Raw genomic sequence first — 23,294 nt, forward strand, 5'->3', positions numbered from 1 at the left:
ACTCGAACGGGGCTGAGTCGGCGCAAGCGACTTCGCAACGTTCGACACAGCAACTCGCGCGCTGTAGTATGAATCCATAATAAGTGTTCTAAACAAAGGATAATATATGCCACGTCGGTATAGTTGTTGAGAAATAACGCCCGACAGGCCAAGTTGTTTGATCATCCTGAACACGCAAGACAAAAGAGGTCATTGTTGACTTCAGAAAGAACCAGCGCAGCCACTCACCACTCCTCATAGAGGACACTGCAGTGGAGGTAGTGAGCAGCACTAAGTTCCTGGGGGTACAGATCACAGACAGTCTGTCATGGTCCTCAAACACGTCCTCTCTTGTGAAGAGAGCCCAGAAACGCCTGTTCTTCTGTCTCTCAATGAACTAATGGTGCTTTTTAATGTATTTGTTTTTAAAGTGGATTTTAGATTTTAATAGTATTTTAGCTCTCTTTTAACTAGCATACTAAAAGCCAGTGAAACGACATTTCGTTCTCTTATGCATTTTATGTATCTGCTGAATGACAATAAAGCTATCTATCTGAAGGGGGAAATTTCTAAACAAGTGTATACTGACGCATATAACAAAAAACATCGCATGGATGCACCTGGGACGTATCCTCAGTGATGTATCCCAAGGTCATCAGGGTTTCGGGTCTCTCGAACATCATACCCCTCACTCAGGTGACCCAGCCGGGGTGATCAAGTCCCGACTTACGTCCCAGTAGTAAGTCGGGACTTGATCACCCCGGCTGGGTCGCCTGAGTGAGCATATATTAGGCTTTTCTCCTAATTCCAGAATCTGACTTTTTATTTCACAACATATACCCCCACTTCCACTGGGATTTATGGGGCAAATGAATGAGTGTGGCATTATTTGGTTTGGAACAGACCCATCTTGTCTCTTTCTGTCATAGTGATATTGTCCTGCATCAGATCATGTGTCCCTATCCTGTCAGGTTCTCCAATAGCCTTTTCTGTTTCTGTTTTTTGTCTTTAATATCTTAAAGGACGACTTCACCCATTTTCAATGTATCTTCATATAATTGGTCCTCCCTAATGCTCATTATAATGTCCACAGCGCCCTCCTACAGTATATGAGACACAGACCATATCATGAGCATTAGTGAGGACTGAGGACCAATTATATGACGATGAGTTGAAAATGGGTTCTTTAATAAATACATTTATAAATTGGAGTGTTTCCTTGCTTACGGTAATGAATGTATCTACAGGCCTAAGTGCTGAGCGGACAGTCAGACACAGTCGCCTCGGAAAACAAGGATGTGTTGATCAAATGGAATCAATTGTCGCTTACTGCATTGTCTATTTCTGGCTTAAAAACAAACATTATGGACAGCAATGTTTAGTTGTAACATGTTTGTGTGTTTGTTTACATGGCTGTCATGTTGGATATGGCATAAAAACAAGCAGGGCAAATTGATATGAACAGGTGCTCTGAGCCATTAATTAGATAGCGGTCTATTATAGAGCCAAGCGGTCATTATCAAGAAATAAAATAACACACAGCTGAATTCAGCGATTGACCAATCAGAATCAAGCACTCAACCACGCTGCGTAATAACATGGTGTAACGTGCCCAAAGGGAAGAAAATGTCACAACTCAAGCTTGTTTAAGTCTGAACTGATTATGCTCCATCCTACCTCTCCTGCCCAGAACTCCCTGCAGACAGTTGCCCCCAGCCCATAGGAGTTTGTGAAATGACAAATATCACCCTCCCCGTGACCCTGCCCAGCCCTCCCCTGGAACACCAATTGTGTTCGTATCTATCGAGTCACTCGACAAAGCCTGATGCACCACGGTGGATTTAACGCCGCGGTGGTGAATCATACTCAAATGCATGATTGTAGGAGGTAAATGGTGCATTTATATTGTGCCTTTATCCAAGGCGCTTTATATACTGTAGATTCATTCAAACACAGATGGCGGAGGAAACCATGTGCAAGGCACCAACCTGCTCATCTGAAGCAATTAGGGGTTCAGTGTCTTGCTCAAGGACACTTCGACACTAACTCTGGAGGAGCGCGGGATCGAACTGGGAGCCTTCCGTCTCCCAACTGGCCGCTCTACCTCCTGAGTCACTGCCACCCCCTATACGATACAATTAGTACAATTCAAAGAACATTGCAACCTATCCCACCTATTCCCATTGTGGTCTTAAAGACTTACGTAGTCGTCGTACGTCTCGTGTGTGATTGATAACAGCGGGATCCTGTATCCTAGTGGATTGGCGGATATGGCCCTGGCTCGGGGAACTTTCACCTCCCTGGTTAAACTGGGAAGGGTACTGTGTTTTCCTGCTGCAGCACGGACCACTGCTGCACCCCGTCCTATACCCCCAACATGACTCCTGGGGAAACACACACACACACACACACACACACACACACACACACACACACACACACACACACACACACACACACACACACACACACACACACACACACACACACACACACACTTCACGTACATTTTCTCAAGTGTACAATTTTGAGGTATTTTTGTTTTTACTTTCTTCAGTATTTCCAATTTTCAATTGTTTTATTTACTTCTACTCCGAGAGACATCTCAGGGGCAAATATTGTACTTTTACACTATTTGAAAACTTTAGTTAGTTACAAATATTAGCCACTTCAGCGCTATACAGTATATTTTTCGGCCATTGCTCACAATGTGTCACATTGCTAATCGATAACGGAAGCGATGAGTAAATGCTAATAAGATTGATTTATTATTTAAGTATTTATTTAGCATGATGTCTGTTTCGTTGCTTTGTAAACATGACTTTTGGACACGGCGTAAAGCAGTTGCTTTGATTACCCTGCGACGAAACAACGCTCCTCCTGCACGGAATCATGAACCCCATCTTTCTCACATTTTCTGCCGTGTCTGCACTTATCGGCACTGAGGGCGGCCATCATTTCCAGGAGTTATTATGTGCACAAAATGTGCCTCGGCAGACACACATCAACGGCAAATGGTCCTTATGAGCCCTGGTGCCTGAGCCCCAAATGAGCGTTGTGGGAATGGATACGGTTTTGTATTTTATGCTTTATGTTTTATCTGTCGACCAAACATCTCCAGGATTGCCGGCTGGATTTATAGGGTCACAATGACGTGTATTATTTTGAGGAAGTTACATTTTAACGAATGCAGGGAGGCGAACACTATCTACTCCTAGCAGATATACTTCGCAGTCCAACTGTGAACCGAATATAAACACTCAGAGGAACTACCGGTGCACCGGTGCATCACACCCTTCTGTGCCCAGAAGGGTGTGATGTTTGCCAAAATATTTAGGAGTGTGTGTGTGTGTGTGTGTGTGTGTGTGTGTGTGTGTGTGTGTGTGTGTGTGTGTGTGTGTGTGTGTGTGTGTGTGTGTGTGTGTGTGTGTGTGTGTGTGTGTGTGTGTGTGTGTGTGTGTGTGTGTCGCGGCTTGGCCTGTTGTAGTGCCACCATTAGGCTGATTTTAAAGCCGTCAAGTGGCATTTCTTCCTCAGCCTAGTAGGAATATGCATGCACAGTTTCACTGCAATCGGACGCTGCGTTGAGGAGTTGTGGCACTTTAGAAGCCAATCGTAGCCAATCGGGATGGATTATGAGAGAAATCAAACAAACCCGTCTTGATTACATGACTATGGTATAGATTTGTGTGAAATTTCGATAAAATCTGAAGGAGTAATATTAGAAAATGTGTTTTACAGAAAATTCCAGGCAAAGGTTTTTCCTGCATAAAAGGTTTTACACAGATCGGTGCAGTTATAGGTAAAAACACTAATCGGCCAGTTATAGCGCCACCATGAGGCTGTGTTGAAAATGTTCAAGTGGCATTTCTTCCTCGGCCGAGTGGGAATGTGCATGCAAAGTTCACGGAAATCACACAGTGTTAATGATTTGCAGCATTTTGTTTGAAACGGAGCACTCCTGCGAGCTTTGGAAGCCAATCTTAGCCAATCAGGATGGAGTCTGAGAAATCTGAAAGACCTGTTTCGTTGAATGGCTCTAGAGAGACTGTGTACCAATTTGCGTGATGTTTGGACAAAAACTGTAGGTGTACCGTCAAAAATTTTTTTTTGCACAAAGTGGCTCCCTAGTGGTGCTATAACAGGCCAATTTGAGATTAGCTGGTTACAGACGGACGGACGGACGGACACGCGGACGGACGGACTGAGTGCAAAACATACTCTCTCCCCATGCCTTCGGCCTGGTGGAGACAAAAATGACTTGTAACTTAACTGGCATACACCAGCCTGTTCTACAAACAGTAGGTTAACTGTGCTAGACCTTTTTCAAGATTCAAACCTGTTGAATGAATATATTCTTTTGTGAAAGAATACATTTATTTTCTTATTGTACATAAATGTGCATGAATAGATGTTGTATACTATATATCTATTTTCAGAATGCCCTTTCTTTAAGACATTTAAATTCATCATTTGCTACGCATTGTGAGCTTGTCGATCTAATACTTTCAAAAGACACATTCATTTAGGGATCCTTGACTTGAAAAAAGTTTGAGGACCAGTACTGCTGTAATAAATGTCAGTAGTTTTTCCGTAGCGCTGGAGTACACACAGTGGTGGAAAGTAACTAAGTACATTTACTTAAGTACTGTACTTAACTACAATTTTGAGGTATTTGTACTTTACTGGAGTATTTCCAATTTCCAATACTTTTACTTCTACTCCACTACATCTCGGAGGCAAATATTGTACTTTTACTCCACTACATTTATGTGAAAACCTTAGTTACTACTAGTTACTTCGTACATTTAGATTATTACAAACATACATTACCCATTTCAGCCCTATACAGTATATTTCGGCCATTTGAAAATAGCCGATCTACAACCTCACAATGCGTCACGAATCTCACGATGCAATGCATTGCGAGCTTGTAGATCTGCTATTTTCAAAGAATTCTGCACAATGAGTACTTTTACATTTGGCACTTCAAGTACATTTTGATGCCAATACTTTTGTACTTGACCTGAAGTACATTTTGAATTCCGGACTTTTACTTGTAACAGAGTATTTCTATATTTCAGTATCAATACTAAAGTAAAGTACTTAATTCCACCACTGGTTGTGTTACCTTGTTGTGGATAGGGTGGACGTTGGTCGTAATAAACTCCGTACAGGAGGACCACCACTGGTCCTTATTCGACTGGACTCGTCTGAGCCGTTCAAGTAGGACAGTTCTCTCAGCTGCTGCTGCCTGATCTCATCGTTGTAGTCCTGTGGGAGAACAAAACAGTGGTGGAAAGTAGTGTTGACTTTGACGGCAAATTTTGACACCATTACTCTGAAACTGAAATTCCATTTAGTTTTAGTCATATTTTAGTCATCTGAAATGTTTTAGTTTCAGTCGACTATACATATCGGAAGTATTTTAGTTGACTAAGGCTGAGCTCACACCTTTCATGCAATTCTCTGTGCTCGTTGGGTGTTGTGTCATGGCCGCCCAGCGGCCCAATGCATTTCCAATGGAGGTCACATGGTTTGACCCAACATTGTGTTGTGTGAGGGGGAGGGGCGGACGACTGCGCCCCTCCCCCTCACACAACACAATGTTGGGTCAAACCATGTGACCTCCATTGGAAATGCATTGGGCCGCTGGGCGGCCATGACACAACACCCAACGAGCACAGAGAATTGCATGAAAGGTGTGAGCTCAGCCTAAATCTACAGTTGATTTTGTCGGCTAAAATGTATTTTGGCGGTGCCTCGATGGCGTCGTATAATGGTTGATTTTACACTTGCACTTGGTTGCATGCTGAAAATAGCCTATATCTACAAGCTTGTACTGTAGACCGACTATTCTATCTACCAAATACTTGTAGTGGACTAAAAAGTACTAATTTGCCTCTGAGATGGAATAGAGAAGTATTACTTTATCGAAAAATTGTATTACTGTATCGAAAAATGGAAATACTCAAAGTACTTACACTTATCTTACTGTATCGAAAAATGGAAATAGTACTTAGTACTTACACTTTTCACCTGTTGATTTATCGATCTAGCTTGTAGAATGACTTGTCTATTAGTTCTACTGGATCTCTTCTACTGGATCTCTTCACTAGTCCCTCCCTAACATTTTAGTATAGTTTTTATTTGTTGACAAAATTGTCAAGTCTTAGTTTTAGTCATCATAGCTTAGTTTTTATTTAATTTTGTCATTGAAAAAGGGTAGTTAGTAACTAAGTACTGTACTTGAGTATGTCCATTTTTCGATACTACAGTACATATACTTTTCTATTCCATTACATCTCAGAGGCAAATTAGTACTTTTTTTTGTGTCCACTACATAGTATTTGGCAACCTTAGTTAACTAGTTACCTTACTTTACTTTTACTTCTACTCCATTACATCTCAGGGGCAAATATTGTTATTAGTTAAATTATTACAAAACATACAAATTATTAGACAACAAACCATATTTTCCAAAATATTTGACAAAAGTAAAAAATAAATAACTTTAAGTAGGCTATAATTTGATGCCATTAGTTTAACTCTAATATTGAACACAGTAGCCTACTTTTACTTGTAACAGGTATTTCTATATTGTGGTATTGCTACGATCTACTTCTACCACAGGGAACAAAACACGCGTGGCGTCACATGAGGAAAACAAGGTCATTTGTCTTCAAAACACAACAGGAAAAAAGGCCTATCGAGGTTAAAAATCTCTTTTACAAGAGTGTCTCGGCCAAAAGGCAGGCAGGCAGCACATTAAGCTGCGATCTATAACTTTCATGTCCCACCTGGGGTTTAAGCCCGGGTATATAGGCCAATATGCCACACGTGCACAGAACTTAGTAGTATTGCGCTACGACAGAAAGCCCTGTTTGGTGGAGGATATATTGCGCTTTGAGTTTCATGCTGCTAATACATGATCTTGTCAACCAGGTAGGGACAGTAAATGTCTTTAAATTAAACGTGGTCGCAGCGCAGCCAAACAACAATGTATAACAAAATACAGACATTAAAAGTTATACTTTTTATTATGCACTCAAGTGCATAATATTTAGATCAGCAGAACCAGTAAAATGAGACAAAAACAAAAGTCAGCATAGCGTGCAAGATCAAAAAGCTAAATTAGATTAGTTTGAGAAACATTGACAGCCTGATTTGCCTTGCCTCCCATTCCTCGAGCATCGCTTTTTTAAAGGCATCCAGTGATGCTCGTTCCCCAAGGTTTAAATCCATTCGCAATGAATTCCGAGCTAAGGACACACGCATAAAGCCCCTTTTCTGCTTGCAACAGCAGCAAAATGTCATCAAATTAAAACTCTCGACACACACCGAAAATATGTAGTTTTGCTGAGCACTGATTATTTCATTGAAGAATGACATGGTCAGCCTCGGTTTGAGTGTCCAGCCTGTTGGCAAGTTTTAGAATAATTAACTAGATGAGGGATCGTTAATGAAGGAACAAAATGAGTATCTATAGGATCCAACAAGTGTAAAACCCAGTTCCTAACTTATACAGTGTGTAGTTGGTGAAAGTGTACAAATGAAACCAAATGGACTCACAACGGTCCATTTGGTTACTGTACATTTGTACACTTTGCAGAGTTACAAAATGATATATCTTTTAAAGCGATATTTCACTTTCAAACATGTTTTGTGTCATTTTATCATCTACTCAGGCTTTTGTGAACACCTCACCTCAGTTTTTAAGTTGCTTGATTCAGTATTTAGATATTGGTATTCATTTCACCCCTTCCTTTACAAACCTATTGTAACTTCAATCTCCATTTTAACCATGTTAGATTAATTGAAAACACTCGTCCTTGGTTCTGGTGAGTTTTAAGTTAATAATAGGTTTGTATATAAAAAAGATCAAATATATCTAATAAATATTAAATATCTAAATACTGAATCAAGCGACTTGAAAACTGCCTGTTCAAGTCGCCTGAATTTCTCTTGAGGCGCGCCATGTCTGTCTCACATACTGTAATGAATACATTAAAGCAATTTCATGAATGTGATTTGTGAAGTCACACACATTGACCTTTGACCACCAAATTATAAACAAGTTCATCCTCGAATTCAAGTGGACGTTTGTGTCAGTGAAATTTAAATGAAATTCCCTTCAGGCATTCCTGAGATATTGCATTTTTCATGATAATAGGACGTATAGGCTACGTATTGTGCTGTATGTGTAGCCTACGTATGGACTTACGTTTGTACGGACAACCGGATAACATAATTATTGCCTCTGGCCACAGCTATTGCTGGTGGAGGCATACAGCAACTAGGCTGAAGAGGGAAAATATTTTGTCTACGTTATTGTTACCTTTTTAAGGACAACTTTGCACTATTATGGTTGAAAAATATTTTCCTGAATGTCTCAAACGTGGCATCTTTTGCGACACGTTTAACATATAACATATTCTGTATTGAGACACACCTTGTTGAACTAAAATGTGCTGCTTTTTATGAAATTCAACAAATTACAGTTCGGATTGGAGGATGGTTTCAAAACCGGAGGTTATCATTTTCTACCATGGTCTACTTATAGCACAGGACGTAGTAAGACAATATTTCAAGTTTATAGGCTATAATCAATTTCTATATTCACTAGAAGTCAAAACCATAATATTAAATAAGGGTGCCCTTTCATATAAATTACTACAGGAAAAGCAATTTTCTCTTTTTCTTTATGCACTCGGCGGGCTGATATTTTCAACAATGTTATGTAAAAGATAATTGCAGTCTTCTCATGTTTCTAAAGCATTCTGTCTGTACGAGCCATCTAATATGATATGGATGAGAATCGCATAGCAGATAACAGGCATGGATAACACATTATTCATTGTCTGACAATGAATAATATAAATTGGGGTTATTTCCTGCAGGGGTTATTTGTAAAGCCTGTAATATTGATATAGGCATAATATTTGAGAAATGGAGAATATCAGCCGTGCATAGCAGTTTAACCTTGACTGGCTTTGCAGAGGTCAAAATGTTATAACATTACACTGAAAAAAAGGCAGCCTCTGCACACAGATTTTAAAGCCGAAATAACCGAATAAAAGAAAATAAAGAGTTTTGCACCGTGTAAGAGCACCGTTTCCCAAACAGTGGGTCGAGACCCATATGTGGGTCGTGGACCAAATGTTATGGGTCGCAAATAAATACTCTTTATTTTTTTAGTTTTCTAAATATTCCCCAAAAATTCAAACTTACCCAAAACATTCAAAAGAATTCCATGGGGGGAAAAAAATAAAATCCATTAATTGGAGGGGGGAAAATAGTTTTAAGAAGTAGTGAAAATAGCAGATCTACAAGCTGACAACATGTCGGGATCATCACGAGTGTGTTGTGAGCTTTTAGATCGGCTATTTTCACTAGTTTGGGTCCCGGGGTGACATCACATTTCTCTTTGGGTCTCGAGCTAAAAGGTGTGAGTGGTTCCCTTTCGCTCCATCACCTCACCCGAGTTTACTGGCGGGGTGTTTCTTTTTCACTATGCTGCATACATACACATGTAGTACATTGTGTTAATTTAACTCTGATAGTGTAATTGCAAGGGTCCATTTGATCATATTACAATGGATACATTAATGAGAATTTGACTTTGCATTGTTTTTCTTAGAACAAAAAAAGCTAAAAGGTCGCTAAACAAAATTTCAGTTGGAAATAATTGTCATTTTGTGGCACTAAATGGTTGTGAAATGAAGCATGAATTAGCCCTAATAACATTTAATCATTGGATAGTCTCCAAAGTAACAGTCGCCAATTAGATCTTTTCCCCGGTTGTAAAAGTCTAGCTGTAAACACAGCGGGATGAACAGTGGTGGTAAAAGTACTCACATGTTTTTTTACTTAAGTAAAAGTATCAATACTGCAATATGGAAATCAATATGAAAATATGGTAATCAAAACATATTTTATGTAAAACTACAAAAGTATTGGTGTCAAAATGTACTAAAAGTAACAAGTAGAAATTACTCTTTATGCGGAATGTCCTCATTTCACAGATCTACAAGCTCTCAATGCGTCACATCGCAACGCATTGTGAGCATGTAGATCGACTATTTTCAGATGGCCGAAATGTATATAGGTCTGAAGTGGTTAATGTATTATTTCATCTAGAAAGTAACGAGTATAGTAACTAATGTTTTGAAATAATTGTAGTGGCGTACAATATTTCTCTGGGATATACAGTAGTGGAGTAGAAGTAAAAGTACTGAAAATAGGAAATACTCCAGTAAAGTAAAAAATACCTCAATGTTGTACTTAAGTACATTATTTGAAATTTTACACCACTGGGTATTAATGAATGAATTTAATATACAGAATGAAAGACAGATTTGATATGACCTGGGGAGCCGGTAAATGAGATCCATTATGTTGTTGAGTCTTTGTTGTTGTTTGTTATCCTGCATTCTGTGGATAATCAAGCTGTCTCATGCGTATTCCTCTAAGGCCTTGAATTCCACAAAATGAATAAACACACAAATAACACCAGAAAGGGCAGCTCTGAGGAGAGCATTATTTATCTCCACCAGGCTGGGTGGTCTACGCATGGGGCCCTGCAAGATGCGGGTTGCAGCCGGCAGGAGGACCCGAGGAAGCTGCAGAAGGAAAGTGCATTTCCACCACCACACACGGTTCAACTTTTCACAGTTGTGACCCAACTCTGGTCAGAAGTCAAAGTGGTTTTGGACGTGAGCTCTACAGACAACACTCAATTTACAGTACAATCTGGGAAGCCAATTGATGTTAAAAAAAAGAAAAAGAAATACCCCTTCCACTAATTTTGGAAGTCTATTACAAGCCAATTTACGGTATTGAATATCAAAAAGCTGTGCCTAATTTGGTGAAGATTAGAAAAGAAAGTGGTGCCTCCTATTGGTCTAGGTGAAATGTTCTTTTAGCCCTGCGTGGTGTAGATGTCCCTCATTATGTGATTCAAATTTGGGGTCAGATTATGCGTTCATGATTTTTGTTATTTCTGTTCCTACAAACTTTGGAAGAAAATTATAGCCAATCACTATGAATCATTCGGCATGATACATGTTTATCAGACTCTGTCCAGAGACATACCGGTAGGTGTAGCGATTTGAACAAAATCACACTTAATTCGGACAACAGGAACAAAACCAGACAAACTTCAAGTATGGGCCAAAGCTGAAAGTGCACCACCATGAGGTTAACACAATCTGCTGAAACGAGAAAATCTTGTGAATAGCTATTGTACACCACTGTGCCAAAACGAGATTACGAGATTTGATTAACTGGCCTTAATCTATTATAAAAAAAACACAAAAATACTTTATTTTATTTATTTTTTACTCACATGGTAGAACAGTCTAAATGCGAATCCGACGTACAATCGTGCATGTGCGCGCTTATTACTCCCTTTTCTGCTCAAAATGAGACAAAAAAGGTTATTATTCCCTGTTCTGACATCGTGCGGACCAAAACAACTCCTTTGCGGTCCTCCGCTGCCTACATTGAAGCCAGTGTGGTGGGGGGAGGGGGAGCTGCACTTCCTGGTTGCCCACAAGGTTAATTAAAAGAGGTTAGGGAGCGAAGACCGTACGGTGGACCCCATGTTGCTCCCTGGAAGGAAAGAAACATGCGCAGTTGAGACCAGGAAGTTGTACATGCCCAAATTTGTGCATGTACAACTTCCTGGTCTCAACTGTGCATGTTTCTTTCCTTCCATGGAGCACCATGGAGCAACATGGCGTCGCCCGTACGGTCTTCGCGTCTCGTCCTCTTTAGACAGTCCTTGGTCTCAATTGCGCATGTTTCTTTCCTTCCAGGGAGCAACCAAGGAAGCTTTGAGAAGGAAGATAAGTAGTCACGTGACTGCAGGCTGCGCCATGACACTTTCATGGACACTTTCATGGGAGCCAAACTCACACCGGCAGTGCAATGAATACATGGCAGTGAATGGAGCCGGCTGGACCAGCTCATAACAAACATTATTTATGAACAATTGAGACCTTTGTCATATAATCGGTTCAGGAATATAAAAGAAGACATATCACAGGTTGTTTTCTAATCACTTACTTTTCGATGTGCACAGAGTGCACAGTATATAATTTTATCTGAGGATCTAAACAGCAGCAGGTATCGTTTCTGGCTCCGAAGTATCGCGATATTTGGCTGACAGACAGGAAACGGTGGGAAGTCTCGTGATACTTGGTACGTTCAGAAAGGTACTTTGTGCTCTTTAGATACCATACCTCTATAAAGATTACACAGTGTACACATCAAAAAGCAACACAGCAGACAATAATGTGTTATATGTCTTCTGTTATTTTCCAAAAGTGATTACTTTACAAAAGGTCTCAGTCATTCATAAATAATGTTCATGAGCTGGTCACTGAGCTCTCATTGACTCCAGACAGTGCATTGTGCCAAACCAAATTTTCCTTCTCAAAGCTTCCTTGGGAGCAACATGGAGTCCACCGTACAGTATTCGCTTCCTGTCCTCTTTTTATAGTCCTTGGTTGCCCAGGATCTCTTCTTCTACTTTGGTATTTCGTGCATTTGACTGTCACTGGCCTCACGATCCCACCTAGTGTAACGGGAGAGGAATGTGTTAATCTGAAAGAGTCTTCCTCATCTTATTGGCAGCATGCACAAGAAATGTGCCGTGGATCAGTCCAGTGGTTTGCGTGATGAGCTACAGTACAGATGGACAGACAGATAATCTCCCTCCCTGGCCTTCAGCCAGTCCGAGATAATAATAGACGCCATGGGCGAGGTCGCTTCTCAAAGTTATTAGTGCAGCCACGCCCGGCAGCCGGCGGAAACAACAAGTTCTCAACAGGCCCGAAAATTAAGGCCCTACTTGGGCCCTCATCAAACCCTGTACACTCAAGAGAATGTCCCCGCTACCACCCTTAGATCTCCATATACTGTATGGAGCTCACCTGTTCTGACATTTCATATGTTGATCTGACCTCATCAAACCCTGTAGACCCAAGACATGCTCCATATATGGCCAGTACAGAATTCATTCCATGTTGATCTGACCCCCCATGCCAAAGCACCAGCGCTCACCCAGCAGTCTGCCGTCAACGAGGCGGATGCGTGCACGCAAGGTCGCTTCTCGCCCTCACCAACCTGCACATCGGGAGCAATTAGGGGTTCCGAGCTTGCTCAAGGACACTTCGTCACAAACTCTGGGGGAGCCCGGGATCGAACTGGGAACGTCATGGTTCCCATCCGGCTGTTCTACTGGCCACTCTACAACAGAGCCACTCCCGCCATCAACTCCCATTGCATCAAATTAATAGATCTCATGTCAAGTCACTTGTGTTCCTGTTCTGATGGGACGTGTTTAAGGCAGTGGTTCTCAAAGTGAGGACCCAGGGGTCCTTGAGGGGGTTCCAGGGTGTCCCCTGCTTAAATATTGATAAGAGCCACTGGGTTCAAGGGGCAGAGGTTGTGCTTGTCGCCTCCGTCCTGTGTCCACAGGGAGCGGTACGCAGTCACCTCCAACATGCACCTGGAGCGAGCTCGCTGCTTACCATGAGAAAGATCAAGTACTGGCACTCTGTGACCCACACAGTCCCTCAGCTGGAGCTCGTTGACTGATTGATGAGCAAATGGTTCAAATGGTAGATGCTCCCATTAGAGCAGAGCTTTTCCTTCTTGCCCGGTTTTCTGTTCTACTGACAAATAGCACAGCCTCTGGCTACACCGCTCAGCAGGGAGGCAGAAGTGTGTATATGCCAGCTGTGTACAGAAGATGGATTATTGTATGACCATTGACCACATAGGGTATGTAGGCTACTCTGTACTGCTGCTAAAACGGGAACTGCCCATAGATCCGAAGTCCCGTTAGTCCGAACATGCATTAAGGTTGGCGAACATGCACTGCTCCCATGCTTGCGGTTATGTTTAGGTTAGGGTTAGAGATAGGGATAGTAATTATGTGTATATAAGATACTTTGGCAATTTGAAAATAGCTGATCTACAAGCTCACAACATGTCACATGTAGCTTGTAGATTCAAGCAGATTTCATATGATTTTGATACATTAAAAAAATGTGACCTTCTGCAAACTCTGCAAAATACTACATTTTTAAGTAGTTTTAATTATTTTTATGCCAATATTTTTGTACTTTACTCAAGTACATTTTGAATACAGAATTTGTACTTGTACAGACCATTTGTACAACAGGGTATTGACACTTTTACGTAAGTAAAACATGTGAGGCTCGCCAATTAGGCTATAGAATAGGAAGCGATCGGTAGCAAGTCTGACATATTTTATTGCCTCCTGCTTTACCAAGGCAATATGCAACAGGGCCAAGCGCTAGACAGTAATGAACACGTATTTTTGGACTTGTTCCATCCAGTATGGACTTGAATAGTGAACCAGTGTGGGTATAATTCCGGTAATGAAATGAAACTGAGAAAGAGTATGGAATACAAAATGCTGACCATTAAGTGGGACATGCTGAGGTAGAGTGCAGAGTCCCCATTAGTGAAAAGTGGTCATCTAAGCAAGGCATATTGGCTCTGTTGATAAGATGCATCTATATATAAAGTATTCACGCCGACGTTTTGCTGTTTTGTTTGTTGTTTCGGAAACCTCGATTGACTTCCACTAGACTCAGGGCCACATTTACATTAATCAAAGGTGCAGTCAGTGCAAATTGCCCTGCCTGCGCCTTAAGTGGTTTGCGCTGGTAAGGTACACGGCGGAATTAATGTCTGATTTACGAAGGTAGCAGCTAATTACTCAGTCGCTGAGTGGGACCGCGCCTTCATATAGCCACGCTCTGCATTTGAAGTAGAGCTTAAGGGGAAATTCAGACCGTTTTTTCCCCCTCCGCAACGTTCTAATGCTTAATTTATGCTCTGTTCTACTATGGTGTCACACGCTGAAAATAAATAGCAGAGCCACAAGCTCACAACGCATCACATCCGCCATGCTTAATTGTAGAGCTAGATCATTTTCAGCACAAAATCCGAACTAAAATAATGTGATTAGCTCAACCGTCCAGGCACCTAGGCTGCTGAGCCAGCCTGACGGTGTGCCGTGCGTCCGACTCCCGATCCTGACGGCCTTTGCCGTGTGTCTTCCCCCGCCATCTCTCTCCCCATTTCCTGTCAGTCTACTTTCAACCTATCAATAAAGGCAGAAAAAGCCAAAGATTATTTATCTAAAAAATAATAATAATAAAAAAATAAGATTGACAAATGAAATAGCAGATCATTGAACGTTAAATTCAAACATTTTGGGAGGAACGTGAAAGTTTCCACCGCATCTGCACTGCGTGTGTGAGATGTGTACACATTGTTCTGCGTTTCTCCATATACCTGTAGATATTTTTCATCAGTATCCACTCTCACCCCTTTAATTCTATAGTTAAAAATATCCCAATACATTTCTTAAGTCTAAAGGTCCATGCAGACTGATGCGTTTTTGGGGGGAAAAAACAGCAGGAAAAATTGTGGGAAATCAGTCTGCAAGCACCATAAGTTCATATTTTCACTGCCCCATAAGCTCTACTTCAAATTCAGAATGTGGCTAGATTCCCATAATGCTTTGGTGCACTGCTCCTTCTTGTGGATAGGGGGAGGGCTGTCTTACTGAGACAACATGTAGTCCAGGAAGTAAGTGAGCCCAGTGTCCATCCATGACATCAGAGACACTGGGCTCACTGCTAAAATCTAAAATATCTAAAACCACATATTACACACATAAAGACCCCCAGGAAAGTGTTCTATCTTCTAAATCTTCTAAACGTCATTAACATTATGTATTTATTTGTTGGCAAAAAGGGTGAAGTTTGCCTTTAACATCAGCTCTCAGCACTTACCACAGGAGGCTATTTCCGCCATTTGACGTACAACAAAGTATATAGGGTTTAAGTAATTAAGCATACCATCCTGTTCATGAGTATGGATCATTCCTACAGACAGTGAGTTATGATATTGGCTTGGCAAAACATGTGACTTGGCCATCTGAGATGGGGTCTATACAATAATGAGCTGGGCCAGGCGGGTGCCACAGCTCCAATTGATCAGAGGCTACAATTCTCTGGGATTTTGTATTTTTTATCTCGCACAGCAGTGGTGCATCCAACAATAGACATCAGTCAGTGGCAGTCCTGTGAGAAAACTCTGCTTGTTGATGAACACGGTTGAAGGATAGAAGGCACAAACTTGGAAGCTAATGGGCTGACGATAAACAAACACACAAAAAAGCAGACAGCGACACTGACCAAACTCAAGTTCCTGCAGAATCAAGTGCTGCTGTTTTGACAGCGGCCTGGCTTTGAACTCAATGCTGTACCCATTCTACCCAATAAGCTAAACCACAGAGTTTTACTGCAAGGTATGTGTCCAGAAAAAGAGAAGACCAGGAGCACTCTTTGAGAAATAAGTGAATACACCTCTGGTCTTCCCTTGTCTCACAGATGGCGAGGAGATTTACCGATTTAGAGTCATGGAGGACATGCCTCGGTCTGCACAGTAGCAGTAAGGGAGGTAAGACTTGTTAACCCAATACGACCTGAGGCCGACATTCAGAAAATGTCTTCTAAAATGGTTTTCTGAAATGTTCCTAGTGGTGCTTTTTCATAATGTCAAGGACCCCAAAAATGTATGTATTTTGTAGGGATGCACGATATAATCGGTAGCATAATCGGAATGGGCCATATCGGTATCGGATTGGTCTCAAAATAATAATAATATTATTGATTCGGTTTTCACCAGCAAAAAGCACTCATCTCATTCCGTAGTCATTCAGTTGTGAAAACAGACACTTGGAAAAGAGTATAGGCTATTTATTGATTGATTGAATACTTTATTAATAGGCTTTGGGCCTAGGCTTGTTTCCATTGTGGTCCTCTGTATAATGTCAGAATCGGTATCGGCAGATATGACCCTGCAAACAATCGGAGATCGGATATCGGTCAAAATGTCATAATCGTGCACCCCTAGCATTTTGGCCGTCGACCCCCATATCAAAACACAAAATATTTTTCCCCAGCCAGGAGCAAAGATTTGAGTTAAACATGTTCAATTTGCCCAAATTGTCAGATCTACAAGCTCATAGTGCGGTTCGTGACGCTATGAGCTTGTATATCTGCTAGTTTTGGATATACAATCGATGGTGGAATAAACAGTAAACTAACACTCACAGCACCTCTTCCAGTAGGCATCGCACACTTAAAGCACTATTAATATTTACTGCCTAGACTCGGGGAGGGTACACACTATGCATATTAATTACTGCTAAGTGCTCCGGGCCATACGTTAGAGGAGCCTAGGAGAGGGTTTCCATATACACTACACTTGTTAATTGTGGAATACATTACATTTTCTTGTTAGCAAGAGCATGCGATTTAGAATTGCGCTTGCACAATGTGTCGTGGCAGTGACTCTCTGCGCCTTATAGTTTACTTAACTGTTGTGAGCATTGCTTGGTAAGTTGATTAAGTAATTATCTTCACTTGTGACTGCAACTGTACAAATTAATCGGGTTGTGCATTTGTAGAAATTATCACTTTACTTCAACGGGCCATTAAAAATTTCATTTAAATGAATGTTCAGTGAAAAACACTTTAAAAACACATTTATTTTAAATTCCAATGGCGTACACTTTTTTTCTCTCTCAGTGAAGGACAATTCTTGTCGGCCAAGTCGGCTCAATCCCCCAGCGGGAAAAAAAAAGAAGAAAATACACACTTGACAGAGCAGCTGTCAAGGTGAATATGTGCCGCTTCGAAATAATCATTCCCATTACCTGGACAGAATAAGAAGTTAATGTAAAGATTTAAACCAACTTACTGGAACTAGGAATTTTTTGATCTCCTCCAAGGCCTGACTCATGCGTGAGTAAGCCTCCCCGGGCGGCGCAAAGACTTCAATTAAAACATGAAGATCGTTACTCAAATGGGCATATTTAGCCTCCCCACTTCCCCTCAGCTCTTCTTCCTGTGGATGAAAGAAAACAGATCAAGTATTTAAGACAGACAGACAAACAAACAAACAAACAAACAAACAAACAAAACAATGAGATTAATCAGAAGGTTTTTTTACTAGAAGGTTTTTTTTTTTTTTTTTTTTTTTTTTTTTTTTTTACTGTTTACTATGTTTATTATTGAAGAATTCAGCATACAGAATAATATAAATAAAGTGCAGATCAAGTATTGTTGTAGGACTACACATAAAGATAACTCAAATGACATATCAAAATATTTTATACTGTATTATATCGTATAGGTTTCATTTTGGTACACATTTTTTGTGTACCTTAGTAATACATTCAAGTTAATTTTATTATAGCAATATAAAACATTTTCCTGTACTGTACACGTACATGCCTGACTACGTCTCTATCCTATACCACTTCAAAGGAAACTTCCAAAGTTCTTAAAATGTTCTGCTGATGCTGGAAGAAATGATTATTAATATAAATAGTGATTTTGATGATTAGTACTTTTTCTATAATTAGCCTCAATTCTGGAATTGGGGCATGCATGTGGAATTAGAACACATCAGTCATGGTTTGTGTGCTACCAAAGAAAAAGCATTGTTGACATTTTTTGTTGTATATGATCATTTATTATTGAGGCTTCGCCAGAGCTTGACTAGCTCTTCCAAAATGCCAGGACAGCCCAATATAAGGCACCAGTCATGTGTCAAAGTCTTACAATTGCAGAGGGATGCTAAAAAACTAAAGCATTTCAATAATGAGTTTTGCCAGCATTGCAATTCATTGTCATCTTATTGCTACAAACATCTTTTGGCTTAGCAGACGTTTCAGACATTGCAGGCTTTGATGTGAAAGATTTCCTAGGCTGGCCTGGGCCGTGGCTCAGCGGTCCAGGCACCTTGGCTGGTAATCCAGTTTGGCAGTGTGCCGCGGGTTTGACTCCCGATCCCGACGGCCCTTACTGCATGTCACCCTCCCATCTCTCTCCCCATTTCCTGTCAGCCTACTGTCTGTCCCTCTATAAAAATAATAAAATAAAGGCGAAAGCCGAAAAAAAAAACATTAAAAAAAAGAAAGAAAAAAAAACATAACCATAAGAACCTGAGTGGTATACTGTACGTTCCCAGGCGACCAGTGTTGATTTTGGCAGCAAAAACATTGATCTAGTCTTAGTCCAAGTCTTTTGAGTAAAATACAGTAATTGAGTTTTAGTCATATTTTAGTCATCTGAAATGTTTTAGGTCTTTGTCGACTACATCTACAGTCGATTTTGTCGACAATTACAGTATGTATTTCAACTACTCTCAAGTGATTTGTCTACTCTCAAGTGGAATTTGTCTCTTTAAGGTCAGTGAATACAATTGCTGATTGAAAACATGCAGTTTAGAAATATTTACAAATGATTTACAACAATTTTCCTCAAAAACAAAATAAGCACAAAGAAGCCTATGCCGTTTTAACATGCCGGCAACATTAATTTGTGTAAATTGGAGAAAGATCTTTATGTGGGTTGTTATGTTGTTTAGTCCAATGTCAAAACATGTAGGCAAGACACAACAAAGGGCACATCAGCTCAAAGAAGGGGATTCGACTTTCTAAATTAACTTTGCCCTGTGGGGCGGAATATGTGATGACAATAATGCTTGTGCATTAACATGCATTACGATGCTTCAGTTGTTGTCTCCATTGGCAGTCAATAAAGGCCCCCCCACACACAACTATGAATATGCTCATAATTAAAATCATATGACTCCCTCCCTATATGCCAGATCTCTGTTTTACATTACAATGATTGAGTGATCAATCTCCACTGCCTGCAAGGGAGAAAGGATTAACATTTGAGTAGTCCCATGTGCTGCAGAGGCACTTGTTAATCCTCCTTTACCTTATATGACCCTGTAGGGTGATATGTTTTCAGGGTAGGGACCCCATGTGACATTGCTGCAATTGGAAAAGTCAATCAATCAATAAAGCTAGTTGAAACTGGAATCCATAAGTTTTGTGTTCTCTCCCAGGTACTGGTGACATTATTACAGTCATAATTACAGTACATGAGGTGCTGCAATTACAAATGTAACCTGGGATTTGAACCGGGGTCTACAGGCATACCGCTCATCTACAAAGAAACCCCCACTTGTCTAGTGCAGATATTGGGCCTATGAGCATCAGGCAGAGCTACAGTACTTGTCAACCAGCCAACCAACCTAGTGTCCTACCTGGCACTAGGATCAGAATATCTCAATGGAAGAGTTTAGGGAGACCACCCTCCAACCATTGCAGATGTGTTACTTATGTTGCATTAACATACTCTGCCATACAGTTTGGAATACAGTTTTTATTTTCATTAAACTAAGTCCCGGAGAGCAGCTTTAAAGATGCATGCACCACCACCATTGGTTTTGTTTGTTACAGCAAGTCTATTGTCATATCCTGGTACCTTCAGTAGTGTAACTATGATCGGAGAGCACTGAGGCGGCAGGCCTGTCATGGCCTTGGCTAAGCTCTCAGATCCAGCACTTACCCTGTGTATACACATGGATAAGGCTCTCGCTTCGAGGGGTCCAACAAGTCTGTCAGCAGGATAACAACGATGTGTCGGGTGGAAACCTTCTATGTAAAACGGTCACTTTTTCAGGAAATTGGAATATGAACTTCCAACAGATTTAATGTAGTTATTATTAGTCACGAGCTTAGTCACAATTGCATGCTGTTCTGTAGTTGTCTTTTTCTCTGATGTTTGATTTAACTGTCAGATCAAATACTATTAATTCCATACACTCTGTATCTACGTTAGTTGACGTTCTCGATACCGTACGTTTCACATTGTACAGTTGGGATACTTTATTTGTATGAACAGTGAGCACTGCTATGGGTATTTCTCTCACATATTCCGTTTATTTCCCCCCAAACTATTTCTCTTCACTTGATCACTTCATCATATACTATTAATCTTTCAATCTGGCCTATACCTATTTTGGGCATGGCAAAAAAACGCAACATGTTGCATCACGACACGTTGTGAGCTTGCAGATAAGATTTTGCGTAACTATAGGTCTACTGTACAGTATAAGTGAATTACCGGTACGTGAAGCAATAAAAAGCTCAAATCTTGAATTACCTTGCCTTTATCCCTCATTGAACCTTTACCAAGGATGGACATCTTTGCTCCTGTTTCTTCTTGTAATCTTTTCATGGAATTTCCCCGTGGTCCCAGCAGCTTCCCCACGAAATTGAACTGAAACAGAGGGAATAGAAAAGGATGGTTGAAATGGAATTAACCACTTAAACCCTCTTTAGAAGATCACCGTTTGCTGTCGGGAGGAAACCTCCTAACTCCATTTTTGAGTTTTTTTCCTCCATAAATCAGTGCTATTAAACACCCTTTACGTTGTTTTGAAAATATTGAACCACTGGAAAGTATAGTAAAATACACTTTGGATAAAACCTTATGACTCCATTGGACCCTCAAACTGTCTGCTAAAGCAAATAACTCCACCACCTCTCCCCCTCTCATGCAAGTAATTGACAATATATAAAGTCACAACACCAACTCTGATGAGTCAGTATTGCTTTGTTTTCAAAATATAAGGTTTTCTTAATTTCCTGAAAACTAAAATACATTGCATGGATGCACCTGGGACGTATCCTCAGTAATGTATCCCAATTAAGGTCCTCTGGGTTTCGGGTCTCCCAACATCATACTCAGGTGACCCAGCCGGGGTGATCAAGCCCCGACTTACGTCCCAGTAGCTACCCTCGATCAGTCCCATTAGGGAAAAACCAGGGCCACACAATCCGTTCCTCCTGAACTGCTCTGCCGGGACTGGGAGGCACTATTCCGGCGCGTGGAAGGACTAGGCTCTGTGGGTTGACTCCTGTCTGGGCCCCTCCTACGTCTCACCAGGTCAGCTCCTGCTCTCACCAGGTCCAGCCCCTGTTCCCAGCACCAGGCACTTCATTCAGGAATGGTGGATTCACGAGCTGCAATGGTGGTGCCGCAGGCTCCGCTTGCGGCTTGAATGAACCTACTAAAGGCCTCACGTGGGTTTGTTGGGCTTCTTCCCCTTAAAATACATTTTAAAACAAACAAACAAACAAATCTAAGAAATTCCATGAATTAAAAATAATAATAATTAAGTAGGCTAGTGAAAATAGCTGATCTACAAGCTCACAAGCGCTTGTAGATCTGCTACTTTCACAAAATCGGGAACCACTGATCTAGATCTAGTTTATACCCATGTTGCCTCTGTACTTGGACTGCTTTTTTTCCATCTACACCAAATCTCTTGGCTAAAAATAGCCAATCTTGCGACGCGTTGTGAGCTTGTACACACTGGTTGAAAACCACTGCTGTAAGGCATTTCAGTTTCTCATTTCACATCATCACAAACAGTTCGTTGCTATAGGATGACGTCTGTCCTTCAGAATACTTTTTGGCCCGCTCGCTCAAACACCTGCTCTGGTAAATGTCCTGCAGACACCACAGGGAGATGATGGCTCCCTGCAGTGCGTTCAGCCGCCTCCACCATGCCCCTTCCTTCCACAGTGGAGAGCTCTGTCCATGCCAATGGTCACTCGCTCATGTCCCCCCATATTATACACTTAAACCCCATATGGTTTACTTTAGTGGAGCCTCACACCCAGCGCTCTATATACTTGTGTATTACTGTTGTATTTTCTGTTATTGTGGGGAAAGTCTTTTGAAAATAGCAAATCTACATATCTGTACTTGGACCGCTTTTTTCCGTCTACACCAAATCTCTTGGCTAAAAATAGCCAATCTTGCGACGCGTTGTGAGCTTGTACACAACTCACAACGCTTCCCAGCTTGTAGATCTGCTATTTTCAAATGGTCAAAATGTAACCCTATATATGTTTTGTAATAATAAAGTAACTAGTAACTAAAGTTTTCAAATTAATGTAGTGGAGTAAAAGTACAACATTTGTCTCTGAGATGTAGTGGAGTAGAAGTAAAAGTATTGGAATTGGAAATACTCAAGTATTAAGTACAAATACCTCAACATTGTTATATGTACTTAGTTACTTTCCACCACTGGTGCATGGGCATCCCTGTCTTGACCTGTAAATCCCCAAAGGGCTTAATGGAAACCCATTTGTCCAGGTGTGTTATCTGTTTAGTACTAGGCTACAATTCTACTTTTCAACCACATGGAAAAACTACAATACCTGGACACGCACGCACGCACGCACGCACGCACGCACGCACGCACGCACGCACGCACGCATGCACGCACGCACGCACACGCACACGCACACACACACACACAAACCTTGCCAAAGGCATGATGTGATGATAATGTGATGAAAGCCTGAAGAAGGCAGTTGTCTG

General features: G+C 41.0%; 2 protein-coding genes across 2 annotated transcripts in view; one reads left to right on the forward strand and one right to left on the reverse strand.

Annotated features, from left to right (window-relative positions):
* Positions 1-23,294, forward strand: part of LOC306930710 (isoaspartyl peptidase/L-asparaginase) — a gene marked incomplete at its 3' end in the record, with an annotated part of 141,763 nt that overhangs the window by 52,817 nt on the left and 65,652 nt on the right. The window lies entirely within an intron of this gene.
* khdrbs2 (KH domain containing, RNA binding, signal transduction associated 2) overlaps positions 1-23,294 on the reverse strand; it is a gene marked incomplete at both ends in the record, with an annotated part of 102,114 nt that overhangs the window by 30,986 nt on the left and 47,834 nt on the right. The window contains 4 exons of the mRNA XM_079512827.1: positions 2,183-2,279; positions 5,111-5,253; positions 17,797-17,943; positions 21,063-21,179. Of these exons, the coding sequence (XP_079368953.1) occupies positions 2,183-2,279; positions 5,111-5,253; positions 17,797-17,943; positions 21,063-21,179 (504 nt within the window). The remainder of the gene's footprint in view (positions 1-2,182; positions 2,280-5,110; positions 5,254-17,796; positions 17,944-21,062; positions 21,180-23,294) is intronic.

Source organism: Electrona antarctica, assembly GCF_951216825.1.
Source record: "Electrona antarctica genome assembly, chromosome: 10".
NCBI classification, from domain to species: Eukaryota; Metazoa; Chordata; class Actinopteri; order Myctophiformes; family Myctophidae; genus Electrona; species Electrona antarctica.